Genomic DNA, 21,697 nt, shown 5'->3' with positions numbered 1-21,697 from the left:
TTTTAATATGTGTAAATGCAAGGTTAAATATTTAAAAGTCAGAAATGGGAACCATGTACACCAGCTCCAAAAGATGTGTATTAGAATGTAGTGATAATGGCCTTGGATTCTGATGGTTGATAACCAGCTAAGATGATCATGTTATGAAGGTGGATCATATTTCAGTGTACAACCAAGAAGATATTTTGGAGGAGAAAGTAGGCAATAGGTAGTTTTTATGTAAACATCTGTTAAAAAATATACCAATGTTTCATGTGCATTTTTGGGAACAGATATTGACAAAATAGCAAAGCCCTTGGAGACAAGCTAACAGGTGGGAATAAAAACCTTGAAAACATTCTTTCATTGAGACATTTAAATAGATTGGTCTATTTAATCTATTCAGGAAAAGATAAAGTACCATGATAAATTTAAAATCATTACATGAAGAAAAGGTTTTTAATAGCATGTAACAACCTTTCAGTGGTCAGAAGCCAGGCCAAAATTCAGATTAGATGTGAGACTCAACTGTCAGAAGTGAAGATCTGTAGATTGTTCTAGCCTATTATTAAGATCACTAGAATTCTTCAAACTCTGTAGAGTTTCCTATAAGCTTTTGTCAGCTGTAATTTGCAAATATTTCACTTAGGCCCTAGGCAGTTCCTTGTCACTTAGAATCTTACCTATTTCTTGTTTACAGAATTGATGGAATTCCCCCATCCTGTTGCTGCAGGGAGGTGTGAGACAAGGGCTTGGTGTGTGTTTAGTTGCTTGTCTGGGACAACCCACTACAGCTAGCAAACATTAAAAAGATGCAGAAATCATAATTGCAGGGAACTAGTATTCAACAAAGCTGACTTGTGATTCATTGAATCTAAATGTGTCCTTTATAGTTGAGAAGAGCTTCCCTCCAGGGGCATTTTGGAGACACTACAGAGAGCTGTTTGTCTGAAATTTTCTCAGTTCTATCTTTTTGGTAACCAGAGAGGTAGCTAGGAAAATTACACTGAAATTAATCTATAGATGGTAACATGCAAAATGTGCCAGGTATGCAAGATTGTACTCGTCATTCTTAACTGCTAACATGAAGTAACACATAATTTTGAGAAGTCAAGTGCCATGTAACATTTAGAAAAGTTTAAAAAATATTTAGTAATTAGTTAACTGTTGTTTCCAAATCATTATTATAGGTATATTATTTGATAGTTCTTCAGTTGTGTAGCTGTAACAGGGTTTGATGGTTGGAAGCAGAAACTGGACAAATAATATTTTAGTTTTTAAGAGCAGGGTACCTAATTGCAGGTAGGAATTTTAGTAGTTTTCCCCTTTTTAGGGATTCTTGCATCATGATTAGCTGAGGAAAGGATTCAGAACATTTAGAGAAAAAGTGCTTGTTCATCCATGGTTACTGGACTTGAAGCAGAAATAGATTCTAGGAAATCTCATGCCTGTTCAACTGGTAGTCATGCTAGTGATCACAATAGTTTTCCAAGTGTTAATATTTGTAACTCTCTATCCAAATATATCAACAGGTTTACATAGTTGCAGTTGAAAAGCAGAAAAATCAAAGTGATATACATAAGCACAGTTTAAAAATGGTTAACTCCTCTGAAGAAAGCTACAGAGATGTAACATTTTCGGCCAGTGGTCTTCTGGACTTGGTACAGACTGATCTTGGAACACTCAGCAAGCTCTGGCTTGCTGCACTTCAGGATTTTGCTCTCTTAACTTTGCCTCCAGAATATGCATCACAACTACCTGCTGAAGGTAAAAAGGCAAATCAGTTATATTTTTCTAAAGTCACTTGTAAGCAAACTGACTTGTGTTAATATCATAGTAAGATTAAATGGTATAGAGAATAAGCCTACTTATGGACCTATTTAAAGATCAGGACTGCTTTTGAAAACAGAGGTTTCATGGATGTGAAGAGTGGTTTGGTATTCTTATTTGTTGGCTATTTTTATGTTGGAAAGAAGAAATAGGTAATCTACTGCATTCTGTCCAAATAAATCTAAATGAAGTGCCCTCATTGGCCTGAATTTTAATACCGAACATTAAAAAAAAAAGTCATACACAGAACACAATCCCATTTTAAGAATGAGAAAATACAGTAGTTGAAAATAAATTACACCCTTAAAACTAATTTCTTTTCTTGTAGGTGGTACATTTTATACAGCAGAGACAATTGAAAATGCCAGACTTCATTACTACAACTCTTGGGCACTGATACTTTATGCTACAGCTTTATGGCTCACTAGCACAGGTTTCATTGTTGTTGATCCAGATGAAGGAGTTACAAATCTCTCCAGACCTGTGACCCCAACTACTATGTGTCAAGATTCTTCTACCAGACCCTTGGTGAAATCTCCTGAGGATGTGAATACGGACAGATTTCATCTTATCTTGGGTTAGTGAGTGAGTGCATAGTCTGCCTAGATGCTGTAACTCAAAATGTAGATGAAACCGTTAGCAAATAAATTTTTAATTATTCAAATTTAACTGCATCATTCAGTATTGCATCTTTTGGAAATACATGCATCCAGAAAAATTTCAAGTCCTAGTGAGAAAATTGTAAGCCATTTCCCCAAATGTGGTACAAAACCCACTGTGAGCTAAACAAGCCCTAAACAAATGCTTATTTCTCTGCTCATAAACATGCAAGTTCAAGGGTGTATTTTACAGTGTTTGTACCAGTACAGTTACAGAGTCTATGGATTGGTTTCACTGAAGTACCGTTTTACATCACACAATAGTTGATAGGTTGGAAGGGACTTGTGGAGATTATTTTGTCCACCTCCTGCTCAAGCAGGGGGACATGAAGCCAACTGCCCAGGACCATGTCGGGACAGCTTTTGTATATTTGTGTGGATGGAGAATCAACCTCTCTGGGCAACCTGTGCCAGTGCTCAGTCACCCACAAAGTAAAGAATTGTTTCCTTACATTCATATAAAGCTCCACTACTGCACAAGCTAATCAGGTAGTTGAATTCAGTTTCATTTCTCTAAGTTTACAGAATCAGCCATTTCTGGTTATATTTTTTTCTTGGCCTCTCTTTTGTATCTTCCTTTTGTAATCCCTTTTTGGAATGAGTTTGTGTGACTTATGTTGCATGTGTCTTCTTTTGAATCCCAATCTTTCTGCAGAGAGCCAGGTCCCTTTTGAACTCCATTGCTCTCTCAGCTAGAAGTGGGACCTCTGAAACAGAAACTACTCATTTCCCCTGCTTCCTCTACTGCTTAGTGCATCAAATTTCATGTACTTAACCATGGGCATATGGCTTATTAATCCTGATTTTTAATAAAATAGCATTTTAATTTTCATTTCCTACAAAGAAACTGAAAGAATTTAAAATTGCTTTTCTGTTGCACAGCTGTTGTTTAGTGGACATTGACTGGTTTCCCAAGTCATCACACATTTTGGAATTACAGCTGTACAGCTGGGATGAGAATATAGATTGCAGTTTATATGAAGGTTATCTCCAATATTTTGAGGAGTCCTGAAAGCTGAGAAAAAAGATAGCTCTTATTTGCTCTAGGATTTACAAGCTTAGGCTTCATGTAGTTTACTTAGCTGGTTATCTAGTTGTGGTAGTTAGCATTTTTTGCTTTTTTTTTTTTTTTTATGGGAAGAAAAAGCCTTAGAGTTTGTGAACTATTAATTTCAGCATTATCTTCTATTACATAAATCAGAGTGATTAGGGAAATATTCTGCCCTGTACTCATTATAAATTGTCCTGTCTGTTCATTGGACCTTGTGTTTTATTCACAAATTGCTGGAGTTTTAATTTAAACTTCACCTTCTAGACACTACAAAACCCAATTATAATTGGGTTTTGTAGTGTCTAGAAGGTGAAGTTTTTTTCATTGTTTTGATGGAAATAGAGATCTTGCCCCGAGATATTAGCAATAGGAGATGCATTCATTTAAAATGCTACTTCTATAGTTGCTCAGCCTTCTGTGAGGTTACTTAGTGGTGGAAAAAAATACTTCTTAAAATTTCAATTACAGATGTGATTTTTTTCTGATACTTACAGGAATTAGTGTGGAGTTCCTGTGCTCTCCTCGATCAGATGCAGCAATGGAGAACATTATTGCCTGCTTACATGCCCTGCAGGCACTCTTCGATGTTCCATGGCCAAGGTCCAAAATAGGTGGTGATCAGGTAATGCATAATGACCAAATGCCCCCCAGAATTAAGGCATAGTTTTAATCTGGACAGCACCTCTACAGTCTCTTGTATTTCCAGGAATCTGCAACATATAAGTAGTAGGTAAATTATAAGCTTCACCCAAATCCAAAGCTGTAGAGGAAGGAGATAAAAATACAATGTGGGACCTGTAAGGTGAGGGGCAGAGAATTTGAGGACATTTCATCAGGAAGGAGTAATTAAATTAATAGGATGAGAGCCAGGTAAAGACCAAATTCTGGAAAAGAGAGTTCGCTTACTCTCTCTGTGTCAAGGCATAGTTGAATTAATTCTGTTGTAAAAATCAAAGCTGGTAAAAGAAGACAGGACAAAAGCAGTGCTACTAAAAGAAGAAAAAAGGCAAAATCAGGAAAAAACCCACACCACAACAGTGATTCTAAATAGAAATAGTAAACTGAAATTTCTTTTTCTTTTTCTTTAAATTAAGGTTTATACCATCCTGCATGCCATGCAATTGTCTGACCCAGTGAAAATGGTAAAGCCTATGGACATGGCTAAGTTCTGCTGATTCTTGATGCTCTGTCCAAGGAAATGCATATAGTGTAGGAGGGATACAATGTAGTGTCCCCACCTTCAAAAGTTAAGAAGCCAGAAGATAAAGATTGCTTTGGCTTTTTCAGTTGTTTTAAGTGCCCTATGTCTTAACTGTGGTAACTATTTTGTTGGGAGAACTGATAGGGACTGCTGTTACTGGGAGATAGGAGCTGGATGCTGAAGAAAATGCCAACTCCTGTGATTCTATCAATTACATTGTGTTCCTTAGTGAGATCAATCAGAATAATACTGTTGGCTTTAACAAGTATTAGCAAGTTCCTAAAAACTACTGCATTAAAATTAAAATACATTAGATGTTTCTCTTGCTGTAGGAGTTGGGTGTAGAGCTGCTGAATGTTTTGCATCGACTGATACTGACCAGAGAGTCACCTGATATTCAGCTTGCTGCCCTTGAAGTGGTTCGCTTGATTCTTTTTGCAGCTCAGGAACATGTGAAGGAGAAGCGGAGAAGTGCGGAAGGTACAGTACTGTGTGAGATGTTTTAATACCTGTGATCAGGGTTAAAGCAGTTCTTTCTTGGAAAACTGGTTTCTGAGATGTGTCTTAATTGAAGTCTTTCACAGTTGGACTCTAATTCTATTTTACTTAAGGCAGTCCAGGTTCCTAAAATAAGAAATTCAGGTGGTATGATAGATAGCAGGTGGTTTAGGTGTTGAACAGAGGGCAGAAAGTGAGGAGAAAAACTGCAGAAAATGCAGCTGGTCAGGGAGGGAGGAGTCTTAGTGAAAAGCTGGGGTCAGCTGCAACTGAGCAATGGACAGACTTGGCACAGCTGTTAAAAGCCAGGTTCCAATAGTTACTCTGATTGTAACTTCCTAACATTTATTTTCTAAAAGGAAAAAACTGGGAGTAGAATCAAAATGCTTGTATCAGATGACATCATATTGGCTTGGTGCCTCGGGATCTTGCATGTCAAAGTCTATTGCACACCCTTTTGCCTTTTGGCAATCACTGCATAGTTTGCTTATTCAGAAGGATGGGTGTTTGCTAGTAGAATTTTGAATACATACCCATGCACATATATATGTGTCAAGATTACAATTTGGTACTGAAACAGTCTTAAGATGTAACTTTTTGCAAACAAGTCACAGCCTGCAGACTTCTGCCATCTTTCTTGTTTTTCTTTCAGTTGATGATGGTGCTGCAGAAAAGGAAACATTACCAGAATTTGGAGAGGGCAAAGACACAGGGGGACTGGTGCCTGGGAAATCATTAGTCTTCGCAACACTGGAGCTGTGTGTTTGTATTCTTGTCAGACAGCTTCCTCAGCTCAACCCTAAATTGACTTGTAGCCCTGCAGTTCCACCTGGAAAACATCTGTTGCTGTCAGAAGATGGAAGTAGACTGGTAGCAGCAGCATTAGTTATTCTCTCTGATGTTCCTGCAGTCTGCTCTCCTGAAGGTATGCTATTTCATCACAAGAATAGATAAATGAAAGAATATTAGGCCCTTTCTCTCCCTTTGTTACTACCTGATTTTCTTATCTGGTAAGTCTGGCGGCAAGTTTTGATGATTTGCTTGTGACAACTTCCTTTTCTAATTATTTTTTGACTGTCAAATTGCAACACAAGTTACAAAACTGAAGCAATTAAATGGGTAGTTTCTCTTTTTCTCCCACCCTATAGCAGTGCAATTAATAGATTCATTTTCTACAGGGAAGTATGCAACAGCTACATGATTATATGCTACTTGAATTGTCTTTTCTAGAATTTATAATGCAGACATAAATTAAATTCAAAAGGGAAATGTGTGATGTTACCTTTCCATCATGTGAACATTAGCAAACAGCTGCAAGTAGTTACGGTTGAATTCTCAGATTAGCTGACTTTTACCCATGATTCATTTTGAATTCCCTCCAAACTTTAGGATGGTTCCCCACCTCCAAGGCATTTACCACTCCTGAAAATTTCTTCTTTTTTAAAAAAATTTGTTTTCTGCTAAATGATTCTTCTGTGGGGAACATGATGCTCCAAATGGAATAGCTGGCAGCCCTTGCAGTCTTGTAATGTGATGATAATGCTTTCTCATTTCCATCTGCAGCCCATTATTTATCAGTTTAAAGTGAAAGGAAATAATCATAGCATCACCTAGATCTGAGGACAACTATCTTGTATGAAAAATAATCTGTGGTTTTCTTCTCACTGTAGTTATTTTTTTCTTTAGCTGACCATGTTATTCCACGAACAAACAGCTTGCAGGATCAGACCACAGGGAACATTTACAGTAGAGAATTTAAGCATTTTGTTCAGGTGACTAAAAAGAGGAGCTTAAGCTTGCTTATATAGTCATTTAAATAATGAAGACTTCAAAAGTTGGCTCACATAATCAAATAGATGAGAATTCCTCTGTGGAATTACAGAATTTTTTCCCCTTTAGTAGGTAACTGAAGTTACAGTCCTGTGACTGCCGTGTCTCTTACTTCAGGCACCTGTCATGATATGTATACATTAAAAAATTTGCAAGTAAATTATGTTCATGACCTACATTCCCTACTGAATTCCAGAAATAAATTTTCAAAGACTGGCTGTTCAAAAATAGATGTCCTCAGCTTCAGAAAATACTTATGCATAGTCAGAGACTCTCATTATTCAACAGGTCCCTCATGAGCATCAGTATATTAAAACCTTAGAAACATAAGCATTTTGCTATTTAGGGAATGAGATAAGCATATTAAGCCATGTGCTTAATTCTTTGCTTTGCTGAGTCATAACTTAGGACAGGAGCAACACGTAAGTATGCAGGTTTCTAGGTTACTTCCAATATATGCAGAATTCTGTATTACTATTAGATTCAAAGACATAAAAATAAATGAAACTGCTATGCCAGATTATTCCTGTCAATTTAAAAACATTTTTAGTGGTCTCTTACTATGACTGGTCAACTATCAGATTCTCAGACATGAAAATCTCTTTATTAGTCTATGGAACAATCTGCCTCTCGCCTTAGGTCTTCTCTTTTCCAAGTTGTTTTTTGGCAGCTTCTATTAAAATTCTAGGGGGATTTATACATATATTTATTCTGAAGTCCTTATTACTCTTACTAAATTCTTCACTTCAATGATTTCCTGGAGCAATGGCATCCTTAGGTAACCACACTTCATGTGATAGAAGTATTTCCTCTTGCTAGTTTTGAAATTACCCCCTGTTAATTTCCTTCACTGTATTGTCTTCATATGGAAAATATACTTAGATGCTTATACTTTTTTTTTCTACTCTTCTTTCTATAAAGAATTTACTATGTACCAGTATATATACTAGTATATACTGTATACACTACTATACTTTGTATACTTCATGTCTTCTCTTCCATGAGAACCACCTCCTCTGTGGTTCTGATCTTTCTGTTTGTACTTTTCTCTGAATATGACATAATTCCACACTTCATGTAGTAACACCATCAAGGAAAAGATATGCAATGCTTATTTTAAAGGGGAAGAGGTTTAAGTTCACTTAAGAAGTCTGACTCCCTGCTTGCTATAGCAGGCCACATGATATTTCAAATGTTTTCTTCAAATTAACAATGCCTCTATTCACAGATATGCTTAAAAAATATTTTTTTTTAAATGAATTTTTTTAAAAAAGAGAATCCAAGAAAACTGCCTCAATTTTTTTTAATGTAAAAGGCACCTGCATTTCTTAAAATTTCTGTGAAATAAATTTGCATTGTTTTACAGGAAGTGTTTCAGTTCTTCCTACTATTTTGTACCTGATTATTGGAGTACTTAAAGAAACAGCTGTGAAATTGCGAGATGGCCAGTTACCTCTGACAGTTGCTGCATCTCTACAAGCTCTGAAAGGACTCTTGTCTTCTCCAATGGCTCGAGCAGAGAAGAGCCAGAATGCTTGGACTGATCTTCTACGTAGTGCTTTGGTCACAGTGCTTGACTGTTGGGATCAAGGTAGATATTGGGTTTATGAGTTAAAAATGAGAAATATTTGTGTGAAATGTTGTTTGGTTTTATTTAAATTGAATCCACGTACATCTAAAAAAAGACTTCTCTCTTAGTCACAAGAGAATTAGCTGGTTACCAAGCACTATTGAAACTATAGTGCAGTCTTGTCCCTACAGTCCATATAAGGAGTCATCATCTATAAAAGTATGAACGTGGGTGTTGTGATTTAAGCCCAGCTGGAAATTAGGCACCATGCAGCCACTCGCTCAACCCCCACTCCCTCTTCCCCCCACCCTAGTGGAGTGGGGAGAAGAATCAAAGTAAAACTTGTATGTTGAGATAAGAAGTATAATAATTGAAACTAAAGTAAAATAAAGTAATAATGGTAAATGATAATAATGATAACAAAAAGAGAAAAAGAAGTGATGCATTGTTTAGTTTCTTACCACCTTCTGACCAATGCCAGATCCCCCTTCCTGAACCCAGATCATCTGCCCTTCCAAGTAACTCCCTCCAGTGTATTTACTGGGCATGATGTTGTATGGTGTGGAATATGCCTTTGGTCAGTTCAGGACACCCATCCCAGCTGTGCTCCCTCCCAGTTTCATTTGCTTATCTTCTCATTGGCACAGCAAGAGACTAGGGGAAAAGTCCTTGACTTAGGATAAACACAGCTTAGCAAAAACCAAAACATCAGTGTGTTATCAACACCATTGTCATTCTGAATCCAAAACACAGCACTGCAACAGCTACTGGGAAGAAATTAGCTGCACCCCAGCTAAAACCAGGACAGTGGGTTTGCAGGCTTACTTATCTGTTGTTTAGTGCCCTAGTGTAGTTTCATGATAGGAAGGCATAAACAGCAGCTATGGCTTTGGTGTACAGCTGAGCACGAGACAGCTGTCCATTGAGTGCAGGTTCTCCACTAAGAGTTAGTGTCTCTAGTGAAACAAAGGGTATTAAAACAGTAGTGCAAAAGGAGAATTTTTTGTCTTGAATCAGTTTGCTGTGTGCTGCTGCTTCAACTTCCTGAGTCTGTAGTATTTTCATTGTTCCTTATGTTTAATCTTTTACACTGTAATTTGTTGTTGAAACTTCTCTTTACAAAATTGTTTAAAAACTTACAGCAACAGAATATAGATATTCTAAATGCAAATTTTATATTATTCTCAAATAGATTGCACTCTAATATGTCATACCAGCTCTTCAAAGATATTTATTGTACTTTATACAAAGAAACAATGGAATAGGAGTATGCTATAATTTCTAAATATGCATATGATCACCCTTGAATCCCCATTTTGTCCTTAGCTTTTATTGCAGTAAAAGTCCATCTCATTGTGTCAGAGGATGTTGTGTATTTGAAAACTGAGGCTCCTAAAGAAATGTAGACATTGTTATTTCTATTCCCATTCTTTGTACCACTTAAACTCATAGATTTTTTAATGCAAATCTAACAGTTTTCTTTGTTGATAGTAGATGGCCTTCTCCAAGAACTCGATGAAGTCAGCCTTCTCACTGCTATTACAGTATTTGTTATGTCTACCAGCCCAGAAGTTACTACTGTAGAGTGCCTTCAGAAGCGTTGTATTGAGAAGTTTAAAACAGCTCTTGACTCAAAAGATCCTCTTGTAAGTACTAGTGGAGTTAATAGAATGTCACTACCATACTAAATAAATATTAGCTTATTTTAGTTGTTCCTGTGTGTTGATGGAAGTTAATTCTCTCCTGACTATATCTGTTGTATTTTAAAATAAAGTTTGAACAAGTGAGCAAGAATATGTCCAGCAGTGCATTTAATCATTGTTCTGCATGCAATTCTGCATTCCTACTTTTTTACTGCATCAGAGTCAGTGCTTTATACATTGCTAAGTAAGCAATACAGTTGTGTGGTGTAGCAGGCACCTGTCAAATTTTATTTGTTCGTTTTATCTTCAAACACAGAAGTGTCTTTTGCACAGGAAATCCCTCAGCTGTGAGTCTTTGAGAGCTGGAGCAAGTACCACTACAAAACTGTTACTGTTACTGTCCCATAAACATCAGCTCCTGGCCACTGCTGGATGCAGATTACTGAACTAGATTCATGTTTTGTTCTGACCTAGCATAAATATTTTCATATAGTGGCATTAGATTATAGTGCCACAGTTCATATATTAGTATCCTTCACCAAAAAAAAATATCAGGGAAAAAAAGCATTTATATAAAGGGGTTTTTTTTCCCTTTCAAAGTTTGGCTCTGAGAATAACATGCATTAGATTTCGTATTTGATAGAATTCACTGTAAGCTGCTTTTCTTGTATCTCTGCTATATATATATTTGTGTAGAAATAGAAAATTAAAGCTTCACTTACTTGAGAAATAACTGTAACACAATGCTTTTTTATGTATCAGTACATTCCCAATATTGTAAACTTTGGTTTTCACTGTTAGGAAACTGAAAATGCCAAATATAACTGCAAGGAAATATTAGCATGCATTTGCAAATTTCATCCAAGCATTTAGGCATCAGACCTCTTCAGAAATTATGTAGGCACTTGGCAGTTTCAGTCTTACTGACTTCCAAAGAGATGCAAGCCACTGCACCATTTCAGGCATTTTAAAATTGTACCTACAGGTTGACAGGGATATTGCTTATGTTTTAAGCACCACTTTTTTGGTATTGCACTTTAGTTAAGAAGAGAGTATTTTCAAAATAATACTGATCTTCAAACAAAAATGCTATTTTTTCCTTAACTCAAAAATGTCAGAAGAAATAAGACTTGATGGAAAGAAACAGAATGCATGATCTGGTTCCTGTTAATAATTGATTACAAGTTATAATGGTCCTATAAAGTATTATACATGAGCAGCCTACAGCCTGATGAATTTTAAAGTTGTGAGGCACATTTTTCTCTCTCCCAAAAATTTTATCTGACAAGCTGTTAGATTTAGAATGCCCGGAGATGTATTTTGAACTCTAATGCTTTTTAACTGCAGATTTCATTTTCCCTTTAGGTACAGTGTAAATGCTACCAGCTGCTGCATTCCATCTTTCAGCATCCAAACAAAATGGTGTCATACCCTTATATCCATTCTTTAGCACCATCCATTGTGGGTAAACTGCAGGAAACAGAAAAAGCAAAACCTGAAAATGCTGCTGAACTTCAAGTCATTCAGGAGGGAATAAAGGTGGTTACAGCTCTGACAGCTGCTGCTGAGGAGCAGCACCGTAAGTTACTTCCATTTCTTCGACCCGAAGCATTGAAAAGGCTCCAAGTTGCCATAAATAACAAACTAAAACCAAAATGACCACTAGGAATTCAGTCCTGAACACTAATTGCCAAGAAAATTGCTCAAAGGAATGTTGGGTTTTTTACCCTGCAGTTCAGCTTACATTTGCAGCTTTACAGTTTGAATTACATGCTAACTTAGATAAATACTTCCCGTTAGAATTTGACACTATTTTTAAAAATTGTGTATTTAAGCGCTGTTTTCCATGTTTGCAGGTGCTCACTTGGTGGCCTGCTTTCTTCCCATCCTCATTTCCTTTCTTTTGGATGAAAATGCGCTGGTTTCTGCTACAGTCTCAGCAAAAAATCTACATGAGTTTGCTCTGCAAGCTCTGATGCAGATTGGTCCGCAGTACTCATCAGTTTTTAAAAAACTGATGGCCTCCTCTCCAACTATGAAAGCCAGGCTTGAGTCAGCTATTAAAGGCAATCAAGAAAGCATCAAAGTGAAGACTACTAAACATGCAAAAAATCCTGGGAAAAGTTCAAGCATTCAGCTGAAGACCAATTTTCTTTAAAGACCCATATATCATTTTATGCACTTTAATATCAACAGCAAAAAAGTCCCTTTTAATTTCTAATCATGGTGGATTGTCATGAGTTGATATCATGTATTTCAGTTTGTGCTGAAGTATTACAGAAAGTTTTTATGAGAAAGCAAGTTTCTAGATAAAGTTCTCTTAATGTAAGACTTCTTAATTATCTCTAAAGACTATGAGTAAATCAGAGGTCATCAAATCTGTATTTTTGTATTATTTTGGACTAAAATATCAGAATTGCACATGCCTATGTTTAAAAAAAAAGTATAGTATACTTTACCATAGATATATTTAGGGGCATCCCACACTTAGCCATTAGGTAAAGTTAAGGGGTTTTTTTAATTAATATTTGTCAAAAATAAGTTACTATAATTGGTTTTTTGATTTACCAGGGACATAAATTTACTTACAGGTTGTAATCTGTGCTAATTACTAATTTAACACAATGCATCATTCATTAAACAGATTAAATATCCTTGTAAGCCTTATAACAGTTTATTGTTGATCTCAGAAAATGCAACTCAGTAAAGGTAATATGGATAGCTTTAATCCTAATAACATCTTGAGCTGGCCAAGATGTGACAAATGCTGTGAAATACAGCTCTCCAACACCTCTCTGGTGACTGTGGCTCTTTCCAGGGTGGGACTGTCATGCATATGTAAGGATTGACAGGCTCGGTGCCTTGCTGCTTGACACAGTCTCACTTTGCAGGATGTGTACTTTGATAAGTTTGTATTAGGGGAGCCAGGCAATAGCTTACATATCCTGTCCAGGACTGGACAGCAATCTTAACATACTGTGCCTCAGTTCAGACCTCTGCTCTAAGTGGATGGACGTTCCCTGATCTTTGAATGATCACTGATCTGTACATGTAACTTGATTTCTGTATCTCTGCAGTGAGAGATGGAAGTATTTGAAGTCACCTTGTCTTGTGTCTATAAATAGAGTGCAACAAGCTCATAATAAGAAGTATGTAATTAACATTTTTAGCAAGGAACATATTTTAATATAGAAAAATAACTATCAAAACTGCAATGGCTACAAAGTATTTTCTAAGTACAATGTATTGACTTCTTTCTTAATACAGTATTACCTAAACCAAACACTGTCAAACTGAGGATACTCTTTCTTTCTTGAATCTAATTGCTTTATAAGGAAGAAGAAAAAAAATTTACAGAACTGAGAAACACACTGTGACTCAGGAAGAGTGTGATGTACTGTATTTTATTAGAAGTTTTGTATGTAAATATAATTGTAAATTGTACAGAATTAACAATTTGACCAAAGTTCTAACAATTCTTTTTTCTAATTTACATAAATAAAGCTAATTTTCTTCACTTAATATTTGTCTTAGTGATTTTATCCAATAGCAGAGGATCTCAAAGGACTTGTGTATCAGAAAAATAATTGTTGTATTCTGCCTCAAGGAAACTAATAATGGATGTTTGGATTGGTTGCATCAAGGTCTGGGACTTGACACTGCAGGTCTTCCTCAGATGTGAGTAGCACAATGAGTAAATAAGTAGGACCAGGGAGATTTTTTATGTGTAAATCCCTGTTTTATGCCAAATGCTGGATTGTGAGAAGATGGTTGAGATGCCTTCCATCTTCCCATGGAGAACCAGAAGTCCTGTGTTCCACCTCTTCATTGAAGTCAAATCTGTAGCTGATGGCTGTGTTAAGAGGAGCTTGTATTAGATTTGGCAGTTATTCATCTTTATCTCATTCGTATTTTCTATCATGTTGCTTTACCCTTCCAAATTTACTGGTGAGGTTTTGTTTTGTTTTGTTTCCCAAGGCTGCTTCTGGAAAATCATAGATTCTTAGGAAACTTAAAACATTTAGATGGAAGTCAAGTCATGTTTGCTATCAAAATGGCCAAATATATTGCTGAGGAAGTTAGTTGCTACAAAAGGTATTGGTGGCTACTTTTTTGTTTTCTGTCATATATAGCAATGTACCAACTTTTTTTTGATGCTGAGAAGACAATCTGTTGAAAACCTACTTTCCTCAAAAACTTTTAAGAAGTATACTCAAATTGCAGGAGCACCAAGGAAAGCTGTTAAAAGCCAAAAATTAAAGTTTAGAGCAGTTTAGTCCTAGATTTCTTAGAATGTCTTGTTGCAGTAACTCACAGCTGAGGCATTGAGAAGTGCCATAATTATGTGATTTGACATTTCTTGATCAAGTCTTTTGGCCCCATGTGGAAAAGTACCATTTTCAACATACCTTAGTATTGCACAAGCAAAAATTATTCCAATAAAGAAAACTGCTGTTGATTCTTAATGTCAGATCTAAATTAGGACAAATGTGTGAGATTTATTTATCCAAATAATTAATTTATTCTCATCGTAAATATATCTGTGTCCTGAATTCTGCTCTCTTACATACACATAAAACAGTGAGTTGGATCACATGAATGATACTACTAATTTAAAATTTTATAAAAAATCTTACAGATATTACCTTGTTTCAATTATGAAAATATTTTGGCCTTTAGATATCAGGTGTCTTTGATGCAGTCTTACAAGGAACTTGCATAATTCTCTTTTTTCCTGAAGAAATAAGCAAGACCACAGAGCAGTTTTGGTTTTAATTCCACTCATCCATTTTAGGCATTGCTTGACATGCAAGCTCTCATGTTTAGCCAAGCAAAAAGAGCCAAACATATGTTTAGCCATAAACCAGAGCTCCACTTTCAGCACTCCTCCTTCCTGTGTCCCTTGTCTCCTTTCTCATTGTTTTTTTGTGCCATTTCTCTACAAGAACCAATACTTTTTTTCCAGTTAATTGTCCTTGCAATGGAGCATGTGGCCTGCATGCATGTTTACTTTGTGTTCCCACTGTTTATACAAAAAGTTGAATGGGTTTGTGTGACAAAAGATGCAGTCCATGTCTAACCTCAAGTGCATATATACACATATGAGTGCATCATGGAACATACTATTAAAGTGCTATGCAAAAATTATTTGCAGACCATTTTCTGTTGACTGCAACAAACCAGAATTGGTCAAAACTGTGCAAAAGCATCACTCAGCTGGGATGTGGTGGATTCTGACTGGATACAAGTCTGTAGCACTGCAGCTGAAATAGCAGCTTTCCTGTTAGTATTGCTTGGAGTAGAATAAGTCTGAGACTGACCTGGTGTGTTCCAAGGTGCAGGAGTCACCTTAAGGTGACTGACAGAGGTATCATCCAGTGATGCACATACAGCCATAAATTAGGATTACCAAATGCATAGGAAGCCTAGCAGATTATTCTATTAATGAATGTCAGTTACTAATTGGAATTTCCAAGGAGATTTTTCCCTCAAGACTGCCACAGCAGTATCCAAGTGAGTTGTTGCAATTGCAGGAGTAGTGGAGGGATCTAGGATCATTTCCTGGTTTATCAAAAGTAACAGTAATACTGCTTAATAATAGAGAATCAGGTGGAAAATTCAGCAGCATTCCAATATAGCTTTAATTTGAATAAAGTGGGATGTATCTGTGACAATAACACCATATGAGGGGTCACTGTGACTGTCTCCTCTAAAGCTTCATCCCTAATGTCAACACTAGCTATACATGTTTTGTTTTCAGCTTCCTGAAATGCCATTCTCTGATCAGTAGACAGTAAGTCAGAAACAGTTTCCAATAAAAATATCATTTATTTCATGACCAGTACTAGTCTACTAATGAACCACTTGTGCTTCCTGGCAGTGAAAAACCTAGCCAATGATACTTCAGACTAGGCAAGAAAGCAGGGGGAAAAACCTTAGACAGTTAACACTTTGTTTAGGAAGAACATACAGCAAGGTGGATTGCTTGTCTGCTTCTCTGCACTGTGGAGTCAGAAACCACTGGAAGAGTCACTCCACTCTGTCTTGAATGTAGCATTTCTTGGCCAGCCCTGATCCTGTCGGTATCCCTAGATAATGCTTCTTGAACATGAGAACCTCCAATCCTAAAAACTGGCTAATAAACTGACTTTTCTGCATCCAAGTGTTAAAGGAAGTGCTCAGATTTGTCCACAGCACTCAAGCTGGAGCTGTTGCTGTAGAAGACAATTCACAGAGGACTCTCATTCAATTAGCTGAAGTATGTAGCAAGCAGTTCAAGCTGTTTAATGACAGTGGACTATAGATTCAAAGACAGAAAAATTAAATAGTATATATGGCCACACATGACATGATTTAAGGTAATCAATACTGAAAGCTGATTATGCAAAATGAAATGAGCCAGCTGCATTAGATACATGCTGTTACCTGCACAAGGGAACCCTAAAAATGTCAGTGCTACACCACCAACTTATCCAAAATGTGTGGTTCTTACTTTGATTTTGATGTACAGCTGTGGATTTTTGAAGCTTATTTTTTTCCCCTAAAATATTCTCTGGATAATAAGTGGTTTATTCCATATATCAATGAAAGGGGAAGTTACATCTAAATATAGCAAAAGTAGGGCTGAAGATGTTGTCTGAGAAGCAGGTCAGTGCAAAAGCAGGCTTTTAAAACCTCCTGGAGCAACCTGTGGTACATCAGCCTGAATTCACTCCCTCTGCAGCCAAATATCTGTTTTGGTCTATGGTCCTATGCCATTCCCATACTCCCATTTATCTGAAGTGCAAAAAAAAACCAAAGCTGCTGTCTGTGTGCATATTAGTACATATACTGCCTATGCCAGTTTGCCTACTTATTGCCCAGAAAAACTTATGTATATAAAGAGGTTTGCAGATGAAGAAAATCTCTTTCTAAAAGTTGCTGGTAAGGAGCTAAATTTAGTAATGACAAAGATTGATAAAGCCCCATTCTAAGCTACAGCCTTATAATCTGCAATTGTGTAGCCTAAAAAAAGTGCTTTTTTTAACCACTGTTAATATTAATGCATTGAAATTTATGTGAACTATCTCACTGCCAGTACAGAATTACTGAGAATCCCTGCTGCTACTTGGGAGAATTTTTTTTTATTATAACCTTCTCTGGGAATTTTGTTTATGGTATTTTTGTAAGCATTTTTTTATTCCCACTGCATCAGTTCTCTGTGTCCTTTTCCATGAAAAAAGAAAAAGGATTTGTATGAGACACATTTTCTGTGGAACTATGAAGTACAGGCCTCAGGGATTCTGGAAACAATTTTGATTTATATCTAAAAATAGAAATATTATGCAATTTGGAAATACAACCTATCATTATGAAGGCAAATGCTCTTAACCTCATCTTCCCTCATGTAAAATTCATGTCAAACACTAAGAAAAAATTGTCACAGATGTATGCATGTTTTATGGGAAACACAAGGATAACTGGTTCAAGCTGCTGCCACCAAATTAACCTAAAATTCAGTTAGGGGAATAAAATAATTTGCTTTTAAGAAGAAATCAGGTACTTCTTCAAGTGCATTTATTAAATAATCAAGGATGGGATGAAGAGGGGAAATAAAAGAAGGCAGTACAAGTGACTGTATTCTCCCCTCCAATGTGAGGCACAAGGTAGGCTGGTATTCAGCTGCCAGGCCACATAGGGTGGCCAGGGGGAGGGTGGGAGGGTAGATGAGCTTATTTTTAGTCCATTCCTCCCAGTTTCCTTTTGAAACCAACAAATCTGGCTATAATTTACTTTTGTACATTGAGAATTCTTAAGCTGGTTGGAGAGGGAGTCTCAAGAATGAGTGGTCTTGAGTTGGAGCCACAACCAGCTGGAGCACAGCTTGAGGCACCCTCTACACCATGCAGTAAATGTAGAGACAGTCAGACCCTTGGGGCTGAAAGACTCGCAGTCTTCTATCCTGATTGTCCCTCAGAATTTCAGAGATGTGTCCCTGTCTAGGGAAGAGAGGTAAGTCAGGGAGCATGGGATGAACCACCAAAGTAGTTTTCTCTGTGTGAGGGCAGCTGCAGCTCGGGAAGCTATGAGTGAATTTTTGCTGAATTTCAGTTTCCTACCTTTCCAATTGGTTTCTGCAGCCACCTGCTCCTCACACAGGCACCTGTTCTGGGATGCCCCTGCTCCATGGAGCTAGGGCTGCTCAGGAGCACTGAGGGGTGTGTGGGTGTGTGTGTGCATTGCTCAGTCACTGTGGTGGCCCAGGTCTGTGCTGAGACTGCTGCCAGTCGAGTACTACCAGACTTTGTGGATAAATTCAAATGATAATGGAAGTGAGCTGCTCTTGGCATCTGTCTGGGCCATCATCTCTCCCTGAGATCTTTCAGAGCAGCAGCTGCTGAAGCCTATCAACACTTGTATTTATCCACACAATGCCCTGCTCATTCTCTGCACTTCCAACAACATTCAGAACCATGAACTGCAATGATTTAGGATAAGCAGCAGTCATTCCTAAAGACTTCTGGAGATTTTCCTGGCCAAGACAGAAGAGAAATGGCTGTTGCATGTACTGGCTATAGAGCAGAGACTGCAGAAGCAGCTACTGCCTGTGGAAACCAGCTGTTCCAGGCTGGTTCCATCTTGGCTGGAACAACTTTACATTTGGAGGTCAGGATTTGAAACTATATTCTTCACTGGCTTGTTCTGGACTTTACCTAAAGGAATGGCATTCAAGGCCATAATTTTCTCCTTCAGGAGGTGATGAATATATTAACTGTCAGGGGTTCTCTCCAGACCCTCTAGGTTTGTGAAGCTGTACCTAGGCTACATAGAATTCCCCAAAAACAACTGAATTTTTTTTTCTACTTTTTTTTTAAATCTGTATGTTTCTAGTAAGTGGAAGGACTTAGGCAGACATGCAATTATCTAAAATCCAGTTCCTCTTCTTGCTAACATCCCAGAACTAGAACTATGTGCAGCTTGCTGTTGGAGATCTTTTCTGGTTGTGTTCCTTAGTTCAGGCAGCCAACACCCAGTCCCGACCTGCTGAGTGACCTCTGCTGGGTACAAGTGCTAGAGGACAATGTGCTCCAGGGAAACAGCAGGGATGGCTGTGGAGACGGGGCAGCTCAGAGGAAACAGCAGCAGGAAAGGAGCAATTACAAAGACTACTGAGGAAGCAGCAATATTCTAGGGAGATTTCTCAAATCAAACAAATGCTGAAGGATTAGGACAGGGCAGAAATGAAGGAATGGGGAAGCAGAACAAGAGACACACGCCTGGGTAGTAAAAGAAGAAAGAGAAAATAATAATTAAATTAGTCACCTTGTTGATTCATTGCTTCAAAATAGCCTGTGTGAAATATCATAACTTTATAGTTGACTGGAATCCTAAAAAATATTTTAAAGATTAAACTGCTCTGATTTGTAAAGTTCACACAATTTTCTGTTACGTGAGAATTTTTTTTTTTTTCGTTCTATTTTGTATTGCCTATTATTTAGGAAGAGACTGGCAACCACCCATGTAAATCAAAGAGAACCACTTAGTAGTAGCAGCACAGGATGAGACAAGTTAACAACATTACTAAAAAAAGTAACACAGTTACTTGCACACAATGCTGGGAGTCTCTACCTGTTACTAAAATAGCCAAAGCCGCCACAACAGGATCACATTCCGTACAGTCTCCAAGTGAAGCCACTGCAATGATGGAAACTTCATCAGAAAGCACTCCTTGTTACACACACACAAAGGGAAATTTTATATGTTATGCAAAGTAGGAGGACAAGTTAGCAATGATGTAACTCATCAACAGCGAGAGCTGCCGCATGCCCTGGTTCCCATCACCTTTGCAGGGCTGGTTACAACACCTGTGCACACACGCTTGGCATGTTTATTTTGAAACATTTTGAAATTGCTTATAGGGAGTCAATGGAATGGCAACATTTTCACCACTCTTCTTAGATTAGGATTTTGACCTGAATGGGTGGGTAGCCTTTGGAAAATAAGGCCATTCCTAGGTGGGTGTTCAGGGGCCAGAGGAAAGGCAGAGTTGGGAAGTGTCACTGTTCAGTGGCAGAGGAGTTTTTCTAGGGCAGGGAGATGGCACCAGAGTGCACTTACTGGTTCCTGGTTCCTGTGATCCAAGGGAACTGCCAGTAATTGCTGGCAGCAGCTCAGTCCCTTCAGGGCAGGGAAGAAAGAATAAATACCTTCAGCCTTTAATTATAGCTTGTTCTTACTCCCCAGTTAAGAAATGGAAGCTGCTGATAACACAGTCTGCACAAAGTAGGCCTGAGTTGGGAACTGATTTTTAAAAACACAAATAAATGCGCTCGTTGTCCCTTTGGGGAGAGAGAGGCACTGGAAACAAATCATGGAGGTGCCAGAGAAAACATTCTGTGAAGGGTAAATATTGCTGTGCCCTTGTTTGTGCCTCCCCATCCCAGCCCCACAAAAGAGGGTCTGGTTACTTGCAGAGTGCCAGCCTTATGGACCTTGGCAGGCATGCACTGGGGCCCATGCACCACTGTCATGCAGACAGGATTCTTGCTGAACAGGTTACCTGGTTAAGAAGTCCTAACAGCAGCTGGTAGCAAATGCTGCCTAGAAATCAGAGCTTCTGAATTTCTTCACAGCTGCAGCAAGGCCGATGAATTAGCATTGATGACAGAGTTGTTCCTTGCCAAAAGAATGTTTGTGGGGTGGTCAAGGTTTTAAACTTTTCCCATTTTGAAACCCAGGATTATCCTGTGTCTTAGCTGAACTGTCAGTGTTGGTTCCTATTCTGCTATCTAGGTTGCAGGAACTGGTGAATAAATTCTCAGTAATTAACAACGTACCAAGGCTAACATTGTATCAGGTAAGACAGAGTCCTGAAAACAAAATAATCCCAGGAAACCTCCAAAAATTTAATAAGAATTTGATAATAATTGTAAACTTGAGAAAATGGACTGTTTACCACCACATGGTAAAATGTTTCTATAAGTTTAGTGTAGGGAAGCTTTTTTTCCTGGTTTGCTTCTGATCTAAAATCACATTACTCCATTTCTTCAAAGTAGATTAGATTCAGATGGGATTTGTTCATGAAAGGGTGGCAATGAAATTAATTTAATATTTTAATTTTGGTATCTGATCAGTCACTGTAATTTTTTGGTTTTCAAGCTGGAAAACCAAACTGTTTGGAACTGTTGTGGAACTGTTTAAGTACTGAAGCACAAAAATGTGTTAGCCATTATTTTGTTTCTTGTGGGTCCACCGTTTACTGCTTTCTTCAGACATCTTCTGGTGTGATCTGAACTTGGATGTAAGGCTGAGCCTAAGGTTATCCTACAAAGAGTACTGAAAGAAACACTTAAGAAAAATTTAAATAAAATCCAAATATTTTGATAGCAAAATCTTGATTTTAAATACTGGAATTTCCTGGAATTTCAATCATTTTGCATGTAAAATTTAGTGTGG

The 21,697-nt window shown here is 37.5% G+C and overlaps 1 protein-coding gene across 6 annotated transcripts in view; it reads left to right on the top strand.

The window, feature by feature from the left end:
• The window catches only part of HEATR5A (HEAT repeat containing 5A), a 65,059-nt gene extending 51,276 nt beyond the window's left edge, over positions 1 to 13,783 (top strand). For 5 of the 6 annotated variants that reach the window (XM_009101929.4, XM_018907445.3, XM_050975285.1 and 2 more), the window contains 9 exons: positions 1,512 to 1,746; positions 2,138 to 2,386; positions 4,014 to 4,141; positions 5,053 to 5,200; positions 5,871 to 6,143; positions 8,415 to 8,639; positions 10,110 to 10,264; positions 11,627 to 11,840; positions 12,118 to 13,783. In XM_009101929.4, the coding sequence (XP_009100177.1) occupies positions 1,512 to 1,746; positions 2,138 to 2,386; positions 4,014 to 4,141; positions 5,053 to 5,200; positions 5,871 to 6,143; positions 8,415 to 8,639; positions 10,110 to 10,264; positions 11,627 to 11,840; positions 12,118 to 12,419 (1,929 nt within the window). In that variant the 3' untranslated portion in view covers positions 12,420 to 13,783. The remainder of the gene's footprint in view (positions 1 to 1,511; positions 1,747 to 2,137; positions 2,387 to 4,013; positions 4,142 to 5,052; positions 5,201 to 5,870; positions 6,144 to 8,414; positions 8,640 to 10,109; positions 10,265 to 11,626; positions 11,841 to 12,117) is intronic. The other variant, XM_050975284.1, reaches the window with a different exon arrangement.
• The last annotated feature ends 7,914 nt before the right edge of the window (positions 13,784 to 21,697 follow it).

Source organism: Serinus canaria, chromosome 5, assembly GCF_022539315.1.
Source record: "Serinus canaria isolate serCan28SL12 chromosome 5, serCan2020, whole genome shotgun sequence".
NCBI lineage: Eukaryota > Metazoa > Chordata > Aves > Passeriformes > Fringillidae > Serinus > Serinus canaria.
The sequence above is the reverse complement of the archived record's forward strand: the minus strand, read 5'-3'. Positions and strand labels throughout refer to the sequence as shown.